The sequence below is a fragment of the Lissotriton vulgaris genome, chromosome 9 (assembly GCF_964263255.1).
Source record: "Lissotriton vulgaris chromosome 9, aLisVul1.2, whole genome shotgun sequence".
Taxonomy (NCBI): Eukaryota; Metazoa; Chordata; class Amphibia; order Caudata; family Salamandridae; genus Lissotriton; species Lissotriton vulgaris.
The window spans coordinates 565,836,902-565,863,108 of NC_141697.1; the positions used below are offsets into that span (position 1 = coordinate 565,836,902).

Genomic DNA, 26,207 nt, shown 5'->3' on the forward strand with positions numbered 1-26,207 from the left:
CAGAGCAAGGTTGTGTACTTGGGCCACCTAGTAGGTGGGGGTCAAGTTCAACCACTGGAGAGCAAGATCCAGACCATACAGGACTGGACTCCTCCAACTACCCAGACACAAGTCAGAGCCTTCTTGGGCCTGACTGGGTATTACAGAAAATTTGTAAAGAACTATGGGTCCATTGTGACACCATTGAATGACTTGACATCCAAGAAGATGCCCAAAAAGGTTCAGTGGACAGTTAGCTGTCAAAAGGCATTTGATGACCTGAAGAAGGCCATGTGCTCTGCACCTATCCTGAAGAGTCCTGACTACTCCAAACAGTTCATTGTACAGACAGATGCTTCTGAGTTGGGGGTGGGAGCTGTGCTTTCACAACTTAATCAAGATGGTCAAGACCAGCCCATTGCTTTTATTAGCAGAAGGCTGACCCCCAGGGAGAAACGTTGGTCAGCTATTGAGAGGGAGGCCTTTGCTGTGGTTTGGGCCCTGAAGAAGTTGAGGCCATACTTGTTTGGTACTCACTTCCTAATTCAGACAGACCATAAGCCCCTCTTGTGGCTAAATCAGATGAAGGGTGAAAATCCCAAACTGCTCAGGTGGTCCATTTCCCTACAGGGGATGGACTTTACAGTGGAGCACCGCCCAGGGACTGACCATGGTAATGCAGATGGTCTCTCCAGGTACTTCCACTTAGAACATGAAGACTTATCTGGTCAAGGTTAAGTTTAATGTCCCTGCGTTTGGGGGGGGGTTATGTAGGAGAGTAGGGTCTGCTATCCTATGGTCACCCCAATTTTTGCTTTTTGCTTCACTGGTTTTCGACTTACTGAGGCTGTGGGCCTGCTAATCAGACCCCCAGCCTGCTGTTCTCTCTCTAAATTTGTAATACATGTGCTATAGGTACATACCACAATTGGAAATGGACTCCTTGTCAGCCCCTGTACCATGCACTATAGGTGCCCAGGGCATAGGTGCCACCAAGGCCTACCAGGGGCTGAAGCATAGCTTTTGCCACCCCTGGCTGGTTCTTAAATTGACACAACTGGCTGATCACTCAGCTGGGGCAAGTGGGTGTAATCACCCCTTGCTTAGATATAGTATACCTATATCTAAACCTATATCTGGACACATATATAGCCTGTAAGCCACTCCTATGGAAGGCCTCATCAATCCTGGAGGCAGAGTGCGTGGTTTTATGTGAGATGGTGCTCTGGCGTGAGCTGAGCCTATCTGCAGCTGTCGGGAACAACTCCCTAAGCTGATCCGGGATAATGCCATACCATATACTCTTAAGCGCATTATAATCCTCGCGGTTATATAGCAACTTTGGTTTGGCTTTATCAAAACATGTCGTGTAAGGTGTCATACGAATTGGAATACTATCCCCTCGCCAGTTCTGGCGACAGGGATAGCATTCCACCCTTCTAGAGGGAGAAGACATGTTACTTTACTGAAACGCGGTTGATTTAAGATGAGCCTCAGATCCACAAAATGGATGCCCCTGCCACAGACACGGGTCTGACCTCCTGCTGCTGACCGAAACCCGGCAGAGGAGGCCTGGACAAAGAGTTTCCTGTCACAGGGCGGTGTCAAACCACCCCAGACAGGAGATAGTGGATTGGAGTAGGGAGGTTTCAATGAAACCAGACACTGCCTGGGGAGCACAAGGCTGCCCCTTGCAGGATCCGGCCAAACCGGTTCTGGGGCCTCCCAGCCCCTGTCCCAGCGCGGCCAGGATCAAAGGAGAGGGGTGTAACCACCCCCTTCCTGGGTCCCACCCATAGGAGGGGACCTAGCAGGATGTCCAACCCCCTAGATTCGAATAAGAGGGGGAGCAGTCCCAACGGACCTCAGATCATCCTGAAGAAACATAAGAAACGAAATCTGGACCCTTCGACTTTCTACACGACGTGAGAAGACTGAAGAATCTCCCTTGTGGTCAAGGAGTGACCACCCTGTGCAAACAGGCACCATCCAGCCCTCGACCCTTGCTTTGTTGCAGTTCCCGCCGGAACTCGAGCGACAGAGATCGACGAGATCAAGCTTGCCTGCCTTCTACCTGCCCGATCCACAGTCCCTGCAGAGCTGAGACCCGTGGAGGCGACCGGAAGCGTGGGGCACGCCATCTTGGAAAGGCCACGAGACGCTGACCGTGCGGCCCACGAGTGACCCTCGAAGCTGTACACCGGGGTTTGAGAAGCCCCAGCCCCGAGCTCCACTTGCACCAAAGCTCACCCCTCCACACTCGCTGAGTGCTGCGTGGGGCCCTTCTGCTTGTGTGCGCTCGACGCGTTGGCCCGGTCACTTGCCAGCTGGCTTGTGGCCCCTGTGCCGACGAACTTTGAAATCCGACTTGCTTTTCTGGTTGCTCCAGATCTGCACCAGCTCCTGTAAAAAGGAGCACCCACTCTGACCCTCCTGGTTCGAGTGATAAGCAATCTCCCGGTTCCGCGTGGATTGCTTTTGCCAAGTGCTGTTTGCTACAATCTTCAAGCCGACGGTGCTGACGGCGAGAGCCTACGTGGGACAGATCGTGACCTGCTCCTGGACGTCGCAGATGCCCCAGAGCACACGTGACAGCGGAGAGAAGCCTATCGACAACCGCCTGATTGCGCCCGACATTGCCTGGTTCCGTCCTGGTTCCACCCTGGTCACTGCTGAGTGACCCAGACTCTGTCCCCTCTGCTTTCAGGTACTTTTCTACATCGATCCACCCTTGGATCGCACCGGACACTTCTGCTTCACAGCGCCTGCAGCTGCAACAGCTCCAAGCACCCAGAACCTGCGTGACAGAACCCGACGCCACTTCGACCCTGTGCACCCACGGCCTGTGGGTGAGGTAACTTTGCAACGCCGGTGTCTTTACACTGGTACATACCTCTAGGGTCTGTGTCTAAAGTTTTGTGTTCCTAGGTTCAGCGGAAGTATCTTTTTATTCACTTTAATTGACTTTTACGCACCATTGACAGTGCATTGGTGCGCGCCGCACTTTCCGTGCTGCACCCGTCTCCTGTGGGCTACTCCCGACTTCTTCATTGCTTGTCCTGACTGCTCCCAGCGAATCTCTAGGCCCTAGGCCTAACCATTGTTCGTAAAGTGTTACTTATACCACTTTTTTGATATATGGTCTGAGTGGCCACCCGCCCTCATCCATAAAACGTGCAACTTTATATGTGTAACAGTGCTTTTGATTTAACGCTTGTGCCCCTTTCCTCATAAAGAGTACTGGGGAGTAATTTAGAAATAAATACATATATTTTTATAATATATACTTGTGTGGTGTCCTTTCATTTGATTACAGGATTGTATGTGGTAAAACAGCTCGCTTAACACGACCTCTTAAGTTAAGCCTTTAAGGCTGCTTAGTCCATGCTACCACTAGGATAGCTTGTCTACAAGGTTGACTTACAACCTGACATCTTTGGGGTTTGTTTGGACTGATAACCAGTGGTTCCAGAATTGGAAACACTACCTATCAGGCCAACTTCTCACAGACATATTTAAATAAAACGATTGAAAAATTAACAGTATTGGTGCTGTAACACGCAAAACAATGGGAGAGCAGAGGCAGAAATCGGAAACAATTGAAAGTATGTGTTGAAATGTAACCATGCCCTTACTTTCATTAAAACGAACGCCGAAACACACAATCTCAGCTCAACCAATGAATACCTTAGGAAGAGGTGGACACCACAAAAGGAATTATATGGAGCATGAGGAGGGAAGAAATAGTACCTCAATTCACGACAGGAGACAGAAAATGGTTGCAATTCAAGGCAAGTGAATTTGAGGCTGCCTTGCACAGCGCGCGCTCTCTGTAAGGGTGACATTGTTCAACTGGAATGTGCTGTGGAAACACGTGCTTGGGCTTATGATGCCTTTAAGCTGCCATGAGAAAAGGAATCTTCAACAAAGACAAGCAGGAAAGAAAGAAACAAATTGTCCCAGACATGAACAGATAAGCACCAAAGTGGAAAGATAGTAATAATTAGATACTGCTCCGTGGGTGGAAACAAATGACAACAAGGAGGGACAAAGAGGAAAGATTTACCACTAGCAAGCAAGTCATTTTAAAGGACAATCAAACTCACAAATAAAAAGTGATGGGCGGGCTATGCTGTAAGCCCACTAAATGTATACATGCCTCAAAAGGGACAGTGCAAGCGTTGCCTAGGCGCCACCTAAAAACGAATTACTAGGGGTCTGCAATGCATACTTGGAATGCCAAATTCAATATAAGAGGGGTTGCTAAAGTCCCTAAAGAGGAACTGTCAACATTCTTCCATATAAAAAGTAATGCCAATAAGCACCATTTTCCTGATTTTTCTCCTTTGATGACACATTAAAGTAGACTTTTCAGCTAAATATAAAAAAATGTTTTTATTGTTTTTGATTATTTAAAATCATTACAAATCACAATAGAAAAATGATCCTTAAAATTTCAAACAATTTATAATACACCTTACATAAAATTATCGTCTTGTTCATTACCGTGTGCTTATAATCATGGAATTCATTGGGGCGGTTTGTTTTATACAACGTTAAGTAAGTGGGCAAATGGTCCATAAAAGTTTTTAGCTGGCCATCTCAATTACGTCTTTCATTTTAGCCCATTATTAACATGTTTTCCACCCTTGTTAAAATTATCTGTCAAGCATTGAGGTTACCGTTTCATACTTTACTTGTTTCCCCAAGTTCAGCTTGTCGTAGGAGAGATTGTACTTTTCTCATATATTTGACACCCCTGCAAGCCAACATGGGTGACGATCCCTCGAGCCATCGAATTACGGCTTGCCTACATGTACGAATGTTCAATTTGTTAAAAATGTCCTTTAAAAACCATCTCCTTAGATCCATGAGAGCCGGGCACACACAACAGGTGAGGAAGGGATTCTTTTTGGTAACCACATAGGCGACAGTGAAAATCCGTGTAAACGCCTTTCCAAGATGGTTGTAAATCTTTCGAAAGGTGTAGGCCCAGCCGATATTCTATGCATCTCCTCTTTAGTATGATGCTAAAGTGGCTTTCTAAGTATGCCTGAGGTTTTGTCAAGGAATATGAATTAATCACTGTCCACCCATGTCGGCGCTTGGAGAGTGCTGATTTGTCTTCTAAAAAGGACTTCCATTTGGCAGCGTTATTTCCTATTTTGTCAAAGCTGGCTCTATCTCGAATGGTATCCCATGTCGATAGGATTTCTAACTCCCTCAAAGATTTGATCAGGTAAGCTCCCCAACCACTTAAAGTGGTTCGGTTCAACTGATTTTTAATTTCTTTCCAACACAGGCTGTCTAGTGAACCTTGTGGTGACAGGCGTATCTTGTTGCACCGTTTCACAAAACTACTCATGCCCCGAAACTTCTGGTTCCGCAACCCAATTTCCAGTCGAACCTGTGCCGGCGAGGCTGATTTTGGGAGATTAAAAACTGTTTTGTATACCGTTGTTTGGAGATTGTTTAGCAGCCCAGCCTCTTTGCCACACCAGGTAACCAAAGCGTATGACAGAGTGGATAAAGTTTTTGATGCCATCACCTTTAAAGATGCGTGTAATTTGGGCAATCCAATTTTTTGTGTAATAACCTGTATGCATAGATCAAGGAATGTGTTTTCGCCTTTAGGTCCAATCTGTGGGCCAATCCTCGCCCCAACTTTAGACCTAAGTATTTATAAGACGCCTCCTCTTTTATTGGGGATCCTTTTGCATACCATTTAAAATTCGATTTTTTGGGGTCTACTAATCGTACCACCTTGGTTTTCTCCTTGTTCAGTTTCAAGCTTTCGTGCTCTAGGTAAATGACAAGGTTGTTGATCATTCTTTGAAGCCCTATAGGTGTTTGGCTCAGCACCACAATATCATCGGCATATTTGAAAAAAGGAATTGAACTATTTGCCAGGTTCGTGGATGACCTTCCCCTACCTGCATGCATTTGACAATGTCTGCCATGTATAGATTAAATAAACTAGGAGCCAGGACGCAGCCTTGTTTTAAACCCTGTTGCGTACTGATTTCAGCAGTGATGCTGCGACCATCGCCCAGTTTTACTCTTGCCCAGGTTTCACTGTACAAGCCTGTTATTGCCTCCAGTATTTTCCTCGGCAGCCCCCATGATCTTAATTTTTCCCATAGTTGGTTTCGATTCACCCTGTCGAAAGCTGCTTTCAGATCTATAAAACATGCAAACAGTCTGGTCTTCTTTTTTTCTGCTTTTTCCGTTAGGAGTGCCAAAGTTGTCAGATTTGTTAATGTACCTGTCCCTGGCTTGAAACCAGTTTGGAACATGGGAATAATATTTGTTTCCTCCATCCAATCTTGAAGGTGCATCAGTAAGCATGATCCGTATAATTTTGCCTCCACGTCGATCAGCGATATCAGCCTTTAATTTCCCGGTTCATTATGGTCACCCTGCTTGAAAATTGGATGGATGATATTCCCTTTCCAGGGCTTGGGCATTTTATGTTGGCTATAGATCTGATTAAAGAGTGGTGTTAGATATTCTGCCCAAAATTCAGGTAAATGTTTGAACAGAGCATTAGGGAGCCCATTTGGGCCTGCCGCACCCTCATTTTTTATGCGTTTTATTATTCCTTTCAGCTGTTTAATGTTTATCAGGGTGTCTGAAACCGGTGCTATGTGTTTTGTGATTTCTTTCGAATTAATAGGTTCTGGCAAGGTAACATGACCATTACAAATGTCTTCTTCGGACAGGTTCTCTTTACCCTGCCATGATATGCTAATATCTTCCTGCAAGTTTTCTTCTTTTTTTCGAAATGTTTTTGCAAACACCATGTTGTTGGCAAATATTTCGGATTCTTTTTTAATGTGCCTTTTTTGGTCATACTCCCTGCCAATAAACATATTTTGTACATACCGAATCCAGTTGTTTTCTCCAATTCCTGCCTCTTGTCTTAATTGGTTGCCCTTTGTCAAGTTATTAATAATACCCCAAAATGTCTGAGCATTTGGGTTTTTACTGGCCAGTAGTAGTTTTGACCAAATACCTTCTTGGTATAATTTTTTTGCTTTACCCAGCATCTTCTTATAATTTTTTCGTAGGACCCTTAATTTCACCTCATCTACTTTCTTTCCCTTTTTCGCCACTATGGCTTGCCTTCGGACTGCACGCAAGATCTTCCTTTTTTCGCCTCGTAGGCTAAAATTAAACCATGGCTTCTTCCCAGTGTCCATTCTTCCTTTGCTGGAATTAGTGGCAGGCAAATTACGGGTTAGAACGTCGCAGAAATCTTTATGAGATCTTCTTTGTATTGGGTTTTTATTGAAAGCAAGTGATCTTTAAATATGTCCAATATTGTTTTTATATCCTTTCCAATCCATTTCAATTTCCGTAAGTTAAACTTTTCGGTATGTTGAATCAAGGTGTTCTTTTTTTGAGTTTTATCAACGGAAATATTGATTTTTGTGATTAATGGGAAATGATCACTTTCTATGCGTTGACAAACCTCGAATGCGACTACTTTCGGAACCAGATTGCTGCGGACTATCGTAAAATCTATTGTCGATTGCCTTTTGCCACTTAAAAAGTTACCGCCGCAGGTCTATCCCCGTTTGCGCTCCCATTCAAAATTGTCAGACCCAGACTTCCCAGTTCTTGGATTATGTGATTATCCTTTACTAAATTGCTATTAAAATCACCAGAGATAATCAAGGAGTACCGTTCGTGAGACTTTTGTAGCGCCTGAAAAAGGGTCATTAATGTAGTACATTTTTCCTTCTTCAATTTTTTATTCGGGTGAACGTAAACGTTGAGCACTAATAAATTGTGATTAAGTAAATTTAAAATCGGGCTTCCCTGTGAGTTTTATGGCTTGCAGCCAATTTACCCCAGTGTCTATTTCTTCCACTTGCCATCCATACTTTTGTGCAATGTATGTTGTTAGACCTCCTCTCGGGTGCCCGAAAATTGAAAATCTTTCTGCTATGGTATGAAGCTCTATATAACTGGGGATTGATACTGGGCTCAGATTCCAAGTTTCTTGGAGTAATATTAATTCATGTTCCAGAAATTTCGCCGTTTCATGGTCTCGCCCCATATTATTAAAGCCATGAACATTCCATGAACAGATACAGATTTTATACGAATTCTCCACGCTGGGCTCATCCTTTATTCTTTGAATATTTGCTGTTTTCTGCCAATTGCAGTGCGTTGTCCGATACTGGGATTTTGTATCCTCGTTTAACCTTACTTGCGTGTTAGGAACACTTATTGCTTAAGGCCTTGGGAACCCAGGTCCAGTCAATGCTTTTATCCAGCTTGATATCTTGCTCCTCTGAACTTACAAATCTCTTCATACCTAATGTTTTTTTAGGAGTTACGGAGCATGCGCTCTTTAAACATGACTTCTGGTTATTCCCAACTTAATTTTCCTTTTTTTGGTTTATGGGGTTTTTTAGAAGGGGAAATGGATATTTTTGCCGTTTGTGACGTCTCAGGATATTTTTGCCGTTTGTGACGTCTCAGCTAAATATGTTTCTTAGGGCTACGTTGTAATTTTAGTTTGAAATAAATAAAATGTTGCCTCCTATAGGGATCTTTACTTTGGGACAACATTTGTTTTGAAAAATACAAATTGTAAAATAAGCATACGAATTCCAAAGTAAATGAACATCAACGAGGATTCCATTTTAGAGGCTGTTAACCTACTGAGATAGGTGAGAAAAGAGAATAGATACAGATACAGAGTGTTGATGGGAAGAGACACCAACAAAGTGTACAGGCAAATATGAACAGTGAAACTCAGTTCAGGTCTGAAGAGGAAGAAGTGAAAAATAGAGGGGTAAGGTGACAGAGAGGGGAAAGATACAAAGAAAGGAAGACGGGAGCAATGAAGGAGACATGAAAGGGACAAGAAAGAGAAAGGCAGCCAAGTACATAGACGAAGGATAGAAGGGAAAGGAGTTGGAGGGAGGTCAATGTGAAAAAGAGAACAGTCACGGAGACTGAAGATGTTGCTATTACCTTTCCACTTGTTTGGTCTTCAGGATAGACTCGCACAAAGTATCCATGCCGACGCGCAGGATACATGATGAAATCAGCAGGAAGAAGAGAACAAACGAAGACACCACCAACGAGATATTGAGCCAGATAGAGCCACTGCAAGTCAAGACAAAATAAACTGCATTAGCAATCAAACCTAGTACAAAGAAGACAGAACATCAGAGGTGATCTGTGTGATACAACCTAAGTAGTGGGAAAGCATGGGGTTACAGAAATAGTGGGAGATAATCTGAGGAGTAAAATAACCTCTTGCTGGAGGAGGTAAAGAATCTAATGAGGAAGAAATAGGAATGAATGTATAAAGTAAGAACCATAAACATGGGTGTAAGGAACTGTTTGCTCTACGAACTAAAAAATCTAATAGGAGAAAGGTAGGATGATGTGCAGTAAACACATGTTTATATGCTGCTAATTTATCTTGCACGTATACGGACATAGTCTGTACTGACTGCTTCGGGGCAATCAGCTTAAGTAAGCATTAGAAGGAAGCCTAACACAACGAGCATATTTGCAAGCTCTTACTTTGAGCAGGGTAAAATTATTTTTGTCACAGCACAAAAGAACATGCTTTCCGTTCTGTACAGCTTAGTTTAAGGGGAAACGGTTTCCCTTTCACCGTTCAACATTAATAGCAGAAATGAGATTAAACTTTTCATCAAAATGGCCTAACTAAAGCTCCGATTTTTGGGGTTCTGAAAATAACATGTAATAATGCTTTTGACTTCTTTAAATCAGGTCCTTGTGAGTGAGAGGGGATGGGACCAGGCTCCGAAGTGATGGGATTTCATCTGCTAGGTTCTTGGGGGGTCTAAGTCTTCCTTAGTGAGGTTAGCTTTTAAAGAATTTCTATGAAGGATTTTAGGAGTGAAAATCTTTCTTGAACAGTGATATTTTCAGCACTTGTTTGACAGCTGCAAGATTTGACCTCTTTCGAATTTAAGTGTCCATAACACTCCATTGTGGAGTTCCCTAGCCTCTTTACTATTTTTTCCTGTGGTTTTTGTTCAATCTGAATGGGTGAACAGGAACATGGTGTGGAGTTAATTTCTGAAGATAAATACCATGTTCCCTGAAACAACTTGTGTATATCGTGCAAAGCACTTTGAAACGATCCTTTGTTGTACATGGAGCCAGTATAAATAAATACCTTTATGGTGGAGGGTGTGTTCCTTTCTTTTTAAGCTCAAACACAATTGCACTGCTTGGTTCTGGATCCTCTGGAGGTTTGGGGTTTCATTCTTTGCAGGTCCTAAATATATGACATTGCAGAATTCTTAGCAGGTTGGATCAGTGTCCTTGTCAATTCTATTATGTAGTTCAACAGGAGAGCCAGCAGTCTCATCATGGTTCTGTGCGCCATCAAGTACATTAAAAAGTTATGGCCATGTTGACAATTCCCTTCTGCTAGTGGTCACAAAACATATTAAAAGGCAGAGGAAAGGCGGAAAATTCCTGGGGTACCCTTCATATGCCTTCTTCAGTGACGGAATAGGAGTTGCTAAAGTTAATGTGTGCAGCTAAATACAATTGTGAGACACTCTCCCCTGATGTAAAATTAATGATATACCAGCCTAGGCGTGAACGGAGATAAGAGTCTCAGGGACTCCTCTTGTCTCATGATTCCTATTTTTTGTTTTGTAAGTTTGGAGAAGCCCTATTTGTGTGAAGGAGGGCATCCTTTGGAATCTATTACCAACCCACATCGACCAGGAAGCCAACCATCTGAAGTTTTTGAACACCTTTAAGATATAACTATTTGACCAGTAAACTGAATTGAATGCAGAGATCAAGCTAGTCTTCTCTTTGTTCCCAGTTTCAGAGACAAGATACCAGTTTGAGGGGAAGGCGATATATAACTTTACTTCACAATAGATAACGGATGTAAAAAATGACAGCTTAGAGAAAAAAACAAAGGCTACCAAACTCAAAAAGAAAAGTGCTTTTAGACGTGAGAACAGAGACAGAAAGTCATAAAAGGCAGATGGTCATAACAGGCAGAGAGTTGCCTAGATTTTCTGTTTCACACCTCAGAGGGGTGTGCTTTTGCACAATTGCCATTGCAACCTCCAGCATGAAACTTGTAATTCTAGCTTGCCATCATGGGTAGTCTTATTAAATTAATACTCATTAAGTCTGTGCTTATGAGCAGCAAAGCAGGGGACATTTTCAAAGATTAATATTTATTTCCATGAACATTTAAACATGGTCTATTCTAAGACATTTTGATAATTAGATCCCAATTATAATGAAAATCAGCAGCTTTTAAAATTGTTCCTTTACAAATGTATAACATATTAATGTTGTGTTAAATTGGAAGAATGTTCAAAGAAGAGGCGGGCACTCACTTCAATTCAGTAGGCTGCTCTGGATTCCCATACTGCAAAGCAGTCAGTTCACTCGTATGCCACTTTTACAGGTGCGCTAAAGGAAGGATATTAATCACTATGCCATTATTCGTCCTTCTTGTTTTACCTGAGAGACAGATGGGATGTTTATGTAGTAAATGAAAATATATATGATGGGGGACTATAGATACACTAGTTATGATGGGATAAAATCTCATCTAGTTGCGCACAGTTCACCTGGTGTTATCCTACACCTTAAATGATTATACAATATCAAATCTGTATACTGTGATCAATCAGTTATTTAATCTCATAATCTGATTCTCTTCAAATCAATCACCAAATAATACATTTCATATTCATAATACAATTTGTGTTCAACAGTTTAACACATTATTTTCAGTTATACATTATGTTCTATATTGACTTTTCATAACAAAAAATGATTTATAACATTTCAGACATTTCCACCTGCCCAATGCATTTCGGCACCAAATAGTGCCTTCATCAGGGGCTGATCTGCAAAAAAATAAATAAAACGTAACCTATAAGTGTATTCTAATTGACTTATGTCATGGGAGTGTGTATTATAGAGTAATTTCATGTCATACCTCTCAATACTGTTAGTGTATTCAGTCAGCTGTAAGTAAAACAAGCATTGGAAATGCAATAGGTCTCGCATTAGAAAAGTTGGAGCTATTGGTCTTTTAAATGACAAATAATTTATTTATTTGTTGGTTTTTAAAATAGCTAAATTGATAACTTTGTCATTTACAACGCCAATAGTTATAACTTTCACGAATGTGACACCTATAGCATTTGGAATGCAACATGTTTTGTATTTACGTGACTTAGATGGCAGCTCTGGTCGTTAGGCGACAGACAGAGGAAGACAGTGGGAGACAGGGAAAGAGACAGAGGGAGGGAGGGAGACAGACAAAGGGAGGGAGATGGTGGTAGACCGAAACAGAGAGAGGGAGACAGAAAGGGAGACAGAGGAGGGAGACATACAGAGGGTTGAGGTTGACAGGGAGACAGCGAGAGAGAGGGAGACAGAGGGAGAGAGATAGAGGGAGGGAGACAGGGGGAGAGAGAGAGAGGAGGGATATATATTATATATATATATATATATACACATACACACACATAGACATGCCAGGTCTGGTGGCTCAGTAGACAAAGGTGTCCGCTGCAGGGGCCTGTGTTCAACCTCATGGTCACAGTTTTCTTTTTTTGCTATAGCCCCTCCCCCACTGGTACGGCCCTCGGCCACAAACCACACTGTAAATTTGGTCCCCGAGAGAAACTGTCAAGAGGAGAAACATGCACTTGTCTTATCTGGACAGCAAAGCTCGTGTAGTACAATCAACAACATTAAAGCAATAAGATGGCAAAATGTAATCACAAATCCATCAATAAGATCCATTTACAATGCAATCAGTCTCACAATTGTGAATGTGAGTACTATTGGCAATGTAAATAATAAGAACGGGCGCTGCAGAGGGAAATTAGAAGGCATGAACTGGAGGGGGGGGCGCGAGTGAGGAAACACTGACGCAGATGCTGACAGACTGCTTACTGGCTGCAGCTTGAAACTACTCATGTGAAATTACCACAGCTCAGTGTAGATGTCTGATGAGAACTTGTCGGTGAATCTGCAAAGCAGAAAGGTCTTGCCCACACCAGAGATACTTATGAGTATCACCCAGAAAGGGTGTTTATAATGCTTGGAAAATACCTTTGTTGGGATCTCATTTAAGTATGCTTTCAGCTCCTCTGGCCTTGAGCTCCTCGTGAAACAATACATGCATTGAATGACATTCTATAATAATATACAAATAATACAATATAATGGGGTAATATTGAATGTGATAATAATAATACTATTCATCACAACCTGCCCTGGAGTCGCATATGATATCTGCTCAGATGAACCCCCCTAGTTATTACTTCAGCTCCACTTATGTCCGGATTCTTACAAGCCATGGGTGCTGCGCTTTTATGTCTGCTGGAAAAGGTGCCGCATTACCGCGCTGCGTTCTGTAAGCGCTGTGTGTGTTTTTAACCTCACTGTTTGTGGCTTATTGAGTAAATTTACTGCTGTATTTTAAATGCGCTTTGGCTGGGCTTTCCCCTTCCTCCCCCTTACCTGCATTTAATTTTTGGAACATTCACCACCGTTTGGTGGGTCCGGGTTCCGTGGGTGGTGTGGAGATCGTCGACAGGCTCCATCTTTGATTGGGACGCTGGCTTTTTCGGCGGGCGCCATCTTGGAGCGTCCTTGCGCTCCTTCCTCTATTTCGCCGCCTATTTAAGGCGAGTTTAGCAGCGGTCAGCCTGGAAAAGGTGCCGCATTACCGCGCTGCGTTCTGTAAGCGCTGTGTGTGTTTTTAACCTCACTGTTTGTGGCTTATTGAGTAAATTTACTGCTGTATTTTAAATGCGCTTTGGCTGGGCTTTCCCCTTCCTCCCCCTTACCTGCATTTAATTTTTGGAACATTCACCACCGTTTGGTGGGTCCGGGTTCCGTGGGTGGTGTGGAGATCGTCGACAGGCGCCATCTTTGATTGGGACGCTGGCTTTTTCGGCGGGCGCCATCTTGGAGCGTCCTTGCGCTCCTTCCTCTATTTCGCCGCCTATTTAAGGCGAGTTTAGCCAGCGGTCAGCCTGGAAAAGGTGCCGCATTACCGCGCTGCGTTCTGTAAGCGCTGTGTGTGTTTTTAACCTCACTGTTTGTGGCTTATTGAGTAAATTTACTGCTGTATTTTAAATGCGCTTTGGCTGGGCTTTCCCCTTCCTCCCCATTACCTGCATTTAATTTTTGGAACATTCACCACCGTTTGGTGGGTCCGGGTTCCGTGGGTGGTGTGGAGATCGTCGACAGGCGCCATCTTTGATTGGGACGCTGGCTTTTTCGGCGGGCGCCATCTTGGAGCGTCCTTGCGCTCCTTCCTCTATTTCGCCGCCTATTTAAGGCGAGTTTAGCCAGCGGTCAGCCTGGAAAAGGTGCCGCATTACCGCGCTGCGTTCTGTAAGCGCTGTGTGTGTTTTTAACCTCACTGTTTGTGGCTTGAGTAAATTTACTGCTGTATTTTAAATGCGCTTTGGCTGGGCTTTCCCCTTCCTCCCCCTTACCTGCATTTAATTTTTGGAACATTCACCACCGTTTGGTGGGTCCGGGTTCCGTGGGTGGTGTGGAGATCGTCGACAGGCGCCATCTTTGATTGGGACGCTGGCTTTTTCGGCGGGCGCCATCTTGGAGCGTCCTTGCGCTCCTTCCTCTATTTCGCCGCCTATTTAAAGTAGCTCTCTCCCGCGCAGCGGGAACGCGCAGTTAGGACGCCGTCGCTTGCCGGAGTCTTGCCAGAGTCCTGCCCGTCTGCGCCCGTCCGCGCTAAGGACGCGCGGGGCGCAGCGGGCCACTTCCGCCCACTATTCTCTGGAAGGCAGGATGCTTGTGTACACCAGTGCAGCGCTCCAGGCGATTGGCCACTCCCTCCCTCGATGTGCTGTCGCACTTAAACATCCTTTGTGTGGCCCTTACCAATGTGCCTGCAAGAGATGGTCGCTTGACCAGTCCACGGGTATTCGAGCCTATGATAATTCCGCCGCCCCATTGGCTGGCATAAGGGTGCCTCGGTTGAGTGATGGTCGAGTTCAGGGTCTGCGGAATTAAATCTCAATACCAGATCTCTGGTTAAACACCATCTTTCTATTATGGACCTCATTACTGATGAGGAGCCGGATCTATTTATCATCACCGAGACCTGGCTCCAGGATACAGACACAGCCATAATTAATCTGGCTTGTCCCCCAGGTTACTCACTTTTTACATGGAACCGGCTGTCTAGAGGTGGAGGTATTGCCCTAGCTTTAAAATCTACTTTTGCGTGCTCCTGGACTGGTCTGCATATTGCAGGCTGCGAAAGCGCCCTGTTTAAGATCACTATCAGTCCTCAGTTCACGCTGTCTGGGATGGTCGTGTACCGCCCTCCTGGCAGCGATGTAGCTTTCAGGGGAGCTTTCCCTGAAGCAGTGAGTACGCTAGCTAGTGATTGCGCTAATTTCTGCATCATAGGTGACCTCAACCTCCATTTTGACACCCAACAGACCGCGGCCGTCAGTGGTTTCCTGGCGGATATGGAGGCCCTTCAGCTGACCCAACTTGTCACTCAACCCACGCACGTGGCAGGGCACATCTTGGACCCATTCTTCACCAACTTATCGGATGTCCAAGTCTCGGCTATTTCTCCAGTGTGTTGGACTGACCATTATTTGGTGTCCATGTGGCTACCTCTCCCCGTAACCCCTACTATTCCACCTCCAAAGTGGGTTCCGCGGCGGCATTGGAATAAGCTCAGGCTTGAGGATCTTCATCGTATCATGGCCGAAGAGCCACTTGGCCCTCTGTCTGACGCTAGTCTGGGCTACGACCAATTTTGCAGCTGGATTACTAAGGCGCTTGATAGATTGGTGCCTGTTATTGCAAGTAAATCCAGCTCCAGGCAGTCGAGCCCTTGGTACGACAGTGCTCTCCGCGCTCTGAAGAGCTCGTGTAGGCGGGCAGAAAGGGAGTGGCGGAAGGCGTATGATGCCGTTAAAAAAACCGCGTACTTGGCCGCTGTTAAGCTCTACCATCGAGCTATCTGTAGAGCCCGCGCGGCGTTCTACGCAACGGAATTCCGTAATAGCCATAACCCCTCGAAGACCATCTTTAAAGCCTTAAAAGACTTGATGGCTAAGAGAGCGGTTCCGCCTGTGGATGGTTCCACCTCACAGTGTGAGATTTTGGCTGCTTTCTTTTTGGAGAAAGTTAAGAACATCTATTTGTCATTTCCCAGCATGACATTACCACTTTCTCCTCGGAATGACCTCTGCAGCCGCCTGGTATTACATTCTCTCCCTACTCTCTCTTGGGATGGGTTTGTCAAGCTGGCACAACGTGTCAAGTCCGGCTCCCCGGCGGACCCACTCAGACCTGCTCTCTTCAGAGATCCGTCTTTTCAGGGGCGCACGGCAGTGTGTTCATTAATCAATCTTTCCCTGACTTCAGGCACTGTTCCTGCCAAGTGGAAGCAGGCGGTGGTTTCCCCGATCCTGAAAAAAACATCTTTGGATCCTCTAAAACCGGAAAACTATCGCCCGATCTCATTGCTTCCCTGGCCGGCCAAAGTCATGGAGGCCCATGTTAACCTAGCCTTATCTGAGCATCTGGCCCTGGCCAATGTTCTCGATCCTACGCAGAATGGGTTCCGTGCTGGGCACAGCACGGAGACCGCCCTTCTGGCAATGGTGGAACATCTGCGGAGTGTGTTGGATGCAGGTCAAACGGCAGCGCTTATTCTATTAGATCTTAGCGCTGCCTTTGACACAGTGTCCCATCGCATCCTCCTACACCGCCTGGAGAACATTGGCATTTGTGGCCCCGCTCTGCAGTGGTTCCGTTCCTTCCTCAGCGATCGTTCCTTCTGCGTTGCCACCCCTCCTTTCCAGTCCAAATTCCATCAGTTGGACCTGGGGGTCCCCCAGGGCTCCTCGCTGAGTCCCACGCTTTTCAATCTCTACGTGCGGCCGCTGGCTGATGTCGCCAGGCAGTCGGGCCTTACTATGGTCTCATATGCCGACGACACACAGCTAGCGGTCACGATCAGCGGGGACGCCGAACTGGATGCCCCCAGGTTCCGAGATGGGCTGAGAGAGGTGGCCAGCTGGATGAATAACAACTGTCTCCAGCTGAACGCAAAAAAAACCGAGGTGATGATCGTGGGAAGAGGAACGGACTGCTGGGGGGACAATTGGTGGCCACAGGAGCTCGGGCCTGCCCCCATACCGGTGATGGAGCTCAGAAACCTGGGAGTATGGCTCGACCACACCTTATGTTTTACCACCCACACTAAGAGAGTGGCAGCATGCTGCTTTGGTGTTCTGCGCGGACTGAGGCCGGTGCTTAAATTTTTCGATGCCCCGACGAGACAGTTGGTCATCCAAGCGACGATCATCTCCCGGCTGGACTATGCCAGCTCGCTCCTGCTGGGAGCTAACCAAGCTGAGATCGTCCGCCTGCAGCGCGTCCAGAACGCGGCTGCAAGAGCAGTGGTGGGCCTGCCGAGGTCATGTCCCACGTCCAACACTCTGAGGTCCTTACACTGGTTACCAGTGAAAAGCCGAATACATTTTAAGGTACTCAGCCTTGCTTTTAAAATTTTAAAAGGATCGGCACCTGAGATCCTCAATAACCTTATATCCCCTTATGTCCCGACTCGCTCCCTCAGATCCCTAGGGCAATCCCTTGCGGTTACCCCGCGTTTCAGGCTTAGCCGGATGGGCGGCCGCTCCTTCCGTGTGAGAGCTGCGGCTCTCTGGAATTCGCTTCCGTTGGAAATCCGCCTTTTAGAGGATCTTCTAGCATTTCGCAGGGCCGTGAAAACCTACTTGTTTTAATCTTCTTATGTTGACTCTCACCTTTTTTCCGCGTTGTGTTATGTTCACCTTTTCCATGCGCCAGGACGCTCCTTCGCTGGAGCAGCTGTGCGCAAAATAAATGCAGTTAACATAACATAACATAACACTGCATTTCCTTGGATTGCACATTTTATGTGTTTTTATTCTTTCTCTGAGTTGAGGTATGTAATGATTCCTTAAAGCTGCTTGGAATTCCTGGCTCTGTGAATGTGCCTGGAGTGGCGCCTCGCTGCTGGCTTTACCAGGACGTGGAAGCTGGCCATGCCGTGCTCCATTGCGACTAGAAACATACCCTACTGGAGTGTCCCTCCCAGCGCCCTTGGAGAGAGGAAGAGACATAGTTAAGCAACAATGGGAGGGAGGTGGTGTGGGGAGGCCATGGGAGATAAAATGAAATCCAAGCAGTGCCGAAGCTGAACACACTGTATGAAATAGTGTTTAATAATGTAGCACTGCCATGTTGATGCTGTACGGTCTCTGCCTTACCGTAAGCGAGAGCTTAGGCAGAAACGGCACAGACCAACTTAATTAAAAATGACACAGTGTGTGGGGGATCGAGATTAGGCCAAGGGGGAATACAAGCAGCAATATCGAAACACACTGTATGAAATAAAGTGTTTACAAATGTAACATGGCCTTGTTGAAGCTATACAGTCTCTACCTTACCGTAAGTGAGAGCATAGGCAGAAACAGTGCAGGACCAATTTGATTAAAACAATAGATCGTGCGGGTGATCGAGATTATGTCTGAGGTTTTAAAAGTGGGATGTGGAATCCTGCTTATAAGAAGTGCTCATGTACTAAATTAAAAAAATAGTTCTGAGGACACGACATTCAATGGCACTAGTATAAGCGGACACCAGCTTTTTCCCAGCCTCGGACATGCAGTGTTGGGGAGGAGAAATGCGATATGGCGGGCAGGGGAGGGGGCGGAGCGGGGAGAGCCAAAATTACACGCGTTTAAAAAACAAGGGGCCAAATCCAACAAGGTGCCTTAGTCTTTCCATTACGTTCAGCGGACTGGCCGGATAGTGGTTCAAAATTTCATCAGCAAATAATGGAGTGCAGTGGAGTTGAAGAATGATGACACTAATTGTTGCCAATGCTATGAATCTTAAAGACGGAGGGAAGACAGAGAAGGGGAGGGGGGAGGAGAAATGCGACACAGCGGGCAGGGGAGGGGGCCGAGCGGGGAGAGCGGCGATGAGGGTGTGAAGCAGCAGGGGCCTTTGAAGTGAAGCTAAGCTTCACTTCAAAGGTGTGGGAGGAGTGCTGCTGGGGAACAGATGGCGATTTGATGATGTGCACGCGCATTTTAGGTCAATGCGGTATGACCTAAAAGCGCTCGGGCACAGCACCAAATCGCCAGTTAGTTAAAGGCTGTTTAAAGCCCTATAGTCTCGCTTCTCTCAATGCGCATGCGCATTGATAGGTCACGAGACCTAAAAACCGTAACGCCTGTTAATGATATGGAACCGAACTGTATCAAGACTATTTAATCGCAAACCAAAATGCTGCTCGCTTACCCAATGTTTTCTGGGACTTGGTTTTCTACAAAAAGAGTTATAGTAGCCCAACTGTTAGTTGTGATCATTCATTAACTATGGAATCTTAAGAAGAAAATTGTAAGGACAGAACTGCATGCTTGACTATTGCAAAAAAGGTATTATCCCGAAGGGATTGCAAATAACAAATGAACCTGGAGTCTTTGTTAAAGTCAAAAAATTTATAGACAATTGGACCCTGATAGCTAACAGATGCAGCCGAGACTGGATGCTTCTCATAATAGAAACAGCCCAGGAAGTTTTAATTATAGAAAGAGCAGAGATAGAAGAATTAGAAACTAAACTAAGAGACTGTGATGCTCTTGATGAGGCCAAACGAAAGTTAGAAGAAATACAAGCTGATATAGCAGGGTACCGTGAATATATGATCAACAAAAAGGCCAATAAATTTAGAAAAGATGTGGCACAATATAACATAGAAAGAGTTTATCCATATCTACAAAAAGACTATTATGAAAAAACACAGGATGAATACCCGAATAGAAGGCAATGGGTACAGCCGGGCCGTAATTTTCCGAGAAAGAAGGTGCGCTTCTTTGACACCTCTTACACTAGTTCAGACTCAGAGAATGAAGCGCACCAAGAACCCAATAACAAAGATAAAGAACCAGTCAGTAACATCAGAGAAAGTTTACCTTTTTTAGATCAGCGTCCGAAATCCTTCGGTCCCCAGAGAGGAAGAGGGAGAGGGAGGGGCGGATACAACCCCAAGATTCAAAACCAACCACGTCACTACAATACGAGGAGCCAAAAGAACTGGGACTAAACAACAATAATAAACAAGCATTTGCAATGCAATAGGTCTCGCATTAGGAAAGTTTGAGCTATTGGTATTGTAAATGACACATTTTTTATTTATGTGTTGGTTTTGAAAATAACGAAATTAATAGCTTTGTCATTTACAATGCCAATAGTTATAACTTTCCCAAATGGGACACCTATAGCATTTGTAATGCAAAATGTAAACACCAAGATAAGAAGTTTTAAGATTGCTCTCTTCCTAACGGGCAGCCAGTGCAGGGACTGCAGCAGGGGACGGGACTGGGTACGTCTGGGCTTATTCAGAGCCATTCTTGCAGCAGTATTTTGCAATATCTGGAGCCTAGAGAAAAGTTCTTCATGGAACGTTTTGTTTTGCACCATATACCTATGTATCTACGATAGGGTGTTTACGCTATCATTGACTAGCTTTGAACTTTATGTTATTTACCTTGTACCTATGTATCTAAGACACTTACCTTGTAAAGCGCTCTGATACCCGCAAGGGTCTTGTTCGCGCTATATAAAACTTTCAAAATAAATAAATAAGCTATTGCCCAGAGTTGGACTCCATGATTGGAATAGGCACCCAGGCGAGAATTATCAGGTCCGTGGAATTTTGAGCCCAACATCCGCCGAGGTGGGGAATTGAACCCTGGTCCCGGGCTAGACCTCTGCATCAGGGTCTGCCGCTATAATCATTAATGGCAAAAAGAAGGAGTCAGGTCCTAATCGGGACTGAGGGGGGCTGGACCATACTATAATGAAGAGAAAATAGAAACTGCCCACACCTCATAAAATAAACAATTATTCGAAGAAGCACGTGTAACTGAATGACACATGTGAAGGTACATTTATTTATACCAACGACTAAGTTTTTTGGATTTTTTCAACAAAATATTTTTTGAAAAGCAGAAAAAAGGGGGTAAACACACACAATCAACACAGTGATTATACAAATACATACAGTTATTAACAATGATGGACAACAACAATTGATGAAAAACATAGGAACACAGAACAAAAATATTAACACATTTGATAATTCATGGTTAAATGTGAATGCCTGTTTTAAAACCACCAAAGCAAAGTGAAAAAGGAGGCAAGAGCTTGTACAATGTTCATTAACATAAACACATTTAATGTATTACTACGCTCTTGCACAATGCCGACGCGTTTCAGGTTCGAGCAGAGCGTATTCGAACCCTCATCAGGGCTTTGTGAATTGTCTGTGTAGAGAAGAAAAATGGAAAGAATATTGAAAGCCAAAACTCACATGAATCGGTTGAATTCATGAGATTATGAAAAAAACTTGTTTAAGAGCAGAAATAGCTTCAGTTTCAGTGAAAACAATGTGATCAAGTGAGGACACCTCAGACTGCACACTGGCATCTTCCCTAATGGTAGTAAGGGAGATCCGTTCCGTGTGGCTGAACTGTGCCTCGTAATGCTTGACCCATTGCTCTGCAGGGACGTGGTTTACTGGAGTATGTAATTCCCCCGCCCCTCCCCATTTCACAACCTCCCAAAATTTTTGTTGGTTAGATGAGGTACTTGCCTGGTATAAATCTAACCAACGCTGATCATCCCATTTGATTTTTGCCTCTTTTAATGCTTTCTTATAATTCACCCTAGCTATCCTTATATCCGGACATGATTTGGATTTAATAGCCCTTAACAGAGAGCTGTGGGCAATACTACAGGTCTTATCATACCATTTCAACCTAGATTGTGCTGGGACATTATTTCCTCCTTTTACGGGTTTGATAAAAAAAGACTTAATTTTACTAAAAAGAGACTCATGAATTGTCCCGATTTGGTCGAGTGGGGTTCCAGCCTCAAGTATGGGTACCATCTGTTTTGTAGCCGCTAGGACCTCCATGGCAATCCTGCTAATAGTAGCAGTATTTTGTTGGAGCCCAGCCCATCTTACCCTTCTGCAATCATTTGTAAGACCAGCGTCTGCTGTATCAATATTTGTTGCAGGGTTCATGTGGAGACCCTCATCCACTGATAATTTTATTACCAGGGGGTTATGATCACTCTCAGATCTAGTGACTATTTCCATGTCCACCAATATTTTCCAAAACTCTATCTTTAACAAAAAATAATCAATGCGGCTCGAGTTTAGGGAGTTATCAAATGTAACTTTTCCCATCGGGTCTGATTTGGTCCTTCCATTCGCTGCACGCAAGTCCCATTCAAGGCAAAGACCCAACCACTGCATAACTGCCTCCGTGACTTTTTTAATTGGAGGAATAGACAAAGGGGGAATATTCCAAATCTGATCAATTTCCCCATATCCCCCGCTATCAAGATTAGGAAACGGTTCGAAACAACAGTTGAAATCACCTGCCACCATGACACATTTGTCACTACTAATATTATTCAGTAGGGAGTCAAGTTCAGCTACCACTCCCGCAGGCTTCCCACCTGGTAACCCTCTAGCATATATGTTGAACAAACAAAGGTCCTGGTTATTTTTGCCGGTTAATTTCAACGCTAGGATGTCATTACTCAGAGTAGGGAGTTCCGTGATAGTAATGGCTAAGGATTGTCTAATCCAAATAACTAGACCTCCTGAAGGGCGACCCTTCGGTCCTTTACTAGCTGGTTTGTAGTAATTAAGGTAGCCAACCCGATAAATAGCGTCGGTTGACCAACTTTCCTGCAGGATAATAACATCATGTAAATCCACAAAGGAGCCCCAATCAGCCTCTGACGCTTTCCCCTTTAAGCCCGCTATATTCCAAGACAAGACTGGGAGGGTGTAAGTTGTTTTCTCTGCCATCTTGTCGGTTGGGTTGACGACAGCCTTAGTGATCGTCTGTCTAGGGGTACCTGACAAGAATGTTTCCCTTATTTCCACCCTCTGTGGATTTACGCTAGACACGGGGACAGTCTCTACCCCAGGGACACTCACATTATTTAAAGAGCAAGTTACTACAGCACTAGAACGCCCAGTAATCGATTGTTCTACATCATGTCAATCCACACCTTCCAGACCGGAAAGGGGAGCAAACCGGTTCGCAAGGTGGGGATAGAACATTGGATAGAGCGGAGTGTCAAAATGGAATCTCCCTCTAGACCTGTCCCTTCTTGAGTGATGAAACGGGGTGTGGGATCTATTTGCATATAAAGCTGGATAAAAATAATGCAATAGTAAAGTTTGTACATCCCCAACTCTACCGAATCTTGGTTCCCTGCAAATGTATTCGGCAACCCAAGGCTCTCTAAAGCTAACCACCACACAATTCTCAAAAACTGGCATCTCCTTGACGGCTTAGAATGCCCCTTTCCCCGGCCTATTTTTGCCTATAAGAAAAATAAAAGCATTGGACAACAAATTGTCAGAGCTGATGTGTCATTGCCAAAATCCAAACATGATATTTTGTCCTGTTGGAATTTGAAACAATTGATGGACACCATAGGTGTGGCAATTGTGTAGCATGCACTAGTACGATTGAGGGCAACGAATTCGAACACCAGGGGATTAAATGGAAGCATTCCGGTTTCTCCAACTGTAAAACCAAAAACGTCATATACATCATTCAGTGTCCTTGTCCCAAGATTTAAATCGGGAAAACAAACCAGCAAGTCAATTTCCGCATCAGCCAGCACAGGTCCAGGATCAGAAAGAAAGTCCTTTCGGCGCCCATGGTGGAACATTTTATTGATAAATCTCATTCTGAACTGGAATTTAAATGGTCAGTACTCTTCACAATTGGTACAACACAGCGCCCGGCAGACGTCGACAAGGTATTACTCCAGAAGGAAGCATGCCTGATTCTCAAGTTTAATAGTACCCTCACAGGGCTTAACAGCATGTCTGAGTTATCAAGAATCTAGCTGTTTTTTCTGACAATGGCCTGGTTGCGAACAACTTTTTGCCCCCCCTCTGCCTTGCATCCCCCCTGTTTTGTATTCATAAGGTGGACCCACTCTTTCAGTCATAATGAGCCCCCACATAATGGCTCTTTTCCGCCCTTTCTGTTCTTCATTAATTCTTCCCATCCGTGAGTGTAAAATTGAATTTTATCCGGCGCGACTTTGTATTTTTCCAATTGGGACTACACATCCCAGAATTCAATGGGACGCTGATCACTCTTTATCTAACATTTCCAAAATGGCCCCACGTAACGCCGGGCATTCTCTGAGAGGCCTCGCATTTGGATACTGACTGTCTGAGGACAGGTAAGAAACCCGCTCCCTCCGGGAGCCCTCATTCACGTCAAAACCGATGGCTTCCAGCCGTCTAATTTGCCTGCGCTTTTGTCCCCATTCTGCAGCGCGCCGTGTTCACGGAGGGTAATTGAAACACTCCGTTATCTGATCCCTGGGCCGCCACGACTGCCGTAGCGAACCCAGGTGGGCCATTGTCCACCCGGATTTGATTCATTCTATGAATGCTGGCTATGTCTAGCCGTCGTGACGTTCATCTTTATTTTTTTAGGTAGAATCACCACGTTGATTTCATCTTAGAGGGAAACCGCTTTCTCTACACATAAAACGCAAGGTATGGGGCCCCATTTTTTCCAAATAATGTCAAATTTGTCCTTGTGAGGTCGATATTACAACACTAGCCTCTGCTTTTAATTGACAGGACATAAAGACTTTTTACCTCAATCTCCTCCCTCTAAGGGGCGCCGGACGGTGCACATAGAGGTAGGTTTTCATTTGTGATTTCCCCAATCATTTCTGGTACAAATGAGGCTGTAATTACATGAAACATCCTAAACAACATATGCTCTATTCATTTTAGAATTAAAACCTTTGAGGTACCGCCCCCTGTCCATCGATCAGTTCTCAGGAGCCTGATAACCACAGGTACCCCCCCCCTTTTTAGGTTTTGCCTCGCCAAAAAGATGCGCTCTGCGCATCTTTTTTGCGCAGCAAAAACCTAATGAGAACTGTAGTGTGGCTTTGGGTCGGCCCTCGTCATTCATTGGCTGGCTCCATAAATGGAGCCTAGCCATTGGATGAGGGGCCTGTCCGTCAATGCCGGACCAGACACGGGGGCGTTCCCGACATTCTTTGGCTTTTGCCGACGTCACGCGACGCCGGGAACGCCCCGAGTCTGTTCCGGCATTGCCGGCACTTCTGCGTCTCTCCTCCCCCGTTTCCCGCCCCGTGACTGGCCGGCCGGCCAATCCTAGCGCGGCCGGCCGGAAGTGCTAACCAAGCTGAGATCGTCCGCCTGCAGCGCGTCCAGAACGCGGCTGCAAGAGCAGTGGTGGGCCTGCCGAGGTCATGTCCCACGTCCAACACTCTGAGGTCCTTACACTGGTTACCAGTGAAAAGCCGAATACATTTTAAGGTACTCAGCCTTGCTTTTAAAATTTTAAAAGGATCGGCACCTGAGATCCTCAATAACCTTATATCCCCTTATGTCCCGACTCGCTCCCTCAGATCCCTAGGGCAATCCCTTGCGGTTACCCCGCGTTTCAGGCTTAGCCGGATGGGCGGCCGCTCCTTCCGTGTGAGAGCTGCGGCTCTCTGGAATTCGCTTCCGTTGGAAATCCGCCTTTTAGAGGATCTTCTAGCATTTCGCAGGGCCGTGAAAACCTACTTGTTTTAATCTTCTTATGTTGACTCTCACCTTTTTTCCGCGTTGTGTTATGTTCACCTTTTCCATGCGCCAGGACGCTCCTTCGCTGGAGCAGCTGTGCGCAAAATAAATGCAGTTAACATAACATAACATAACACTGCATTTCCTTGGATTGCACATTTTATGTGTTTTTATTCTTTCTCTGAGTTGAGGTATGTAATGATTCCTTAAAGCTGCTTGGAATTCCTGGCTCTGTGAATGTGCCTGGAGTGGCGCCTCGCTGCTGGCTTTACCAGGACGTGGAAGCTGGCCATGCCGTGCTCCATTGCGACTAGAAACATACCCTACTGGAGTGTCCCTCCCAGCGCCCTTGGAGAGAGGAAGAGACATAGTTAAGCAACAATGGGAGGGAGGTGGTGTGGGGAGGCCATGGGAGATAAAATGAAATCCAAGCAGTGCCGAAGCTGAACACACTGTATGAAATAGTGTTTAATAATGTAGCACTGCCATGTTGATGCTG

The 26,207-nt window shown here is 45.1% G+C and overlaps 1 protein-coding gene across 1 annotated transcript in view; it reads right to left on the reverse strand.

The window, feature by feature from the left end:
* TMEM179B (transmembrane protein 179B) overlaps window positions 1–26,207 on the reverse strand; it is a 191,230-nt gene that overhangs the window by 125,498 nt on the left and 39,525 nt on the right. Inside the window, exon 3 of the mRNA XM_086938107.1 lies at window positions 8,971–9,105. Within this exon, the coding sequence (XP_086794233.1) occupies window positions 8,971–9,105 (135 nt within the window). The remainder of the gene's footprint in view (window positions 1–8,970; window positions 9,106–26,207) is intronic.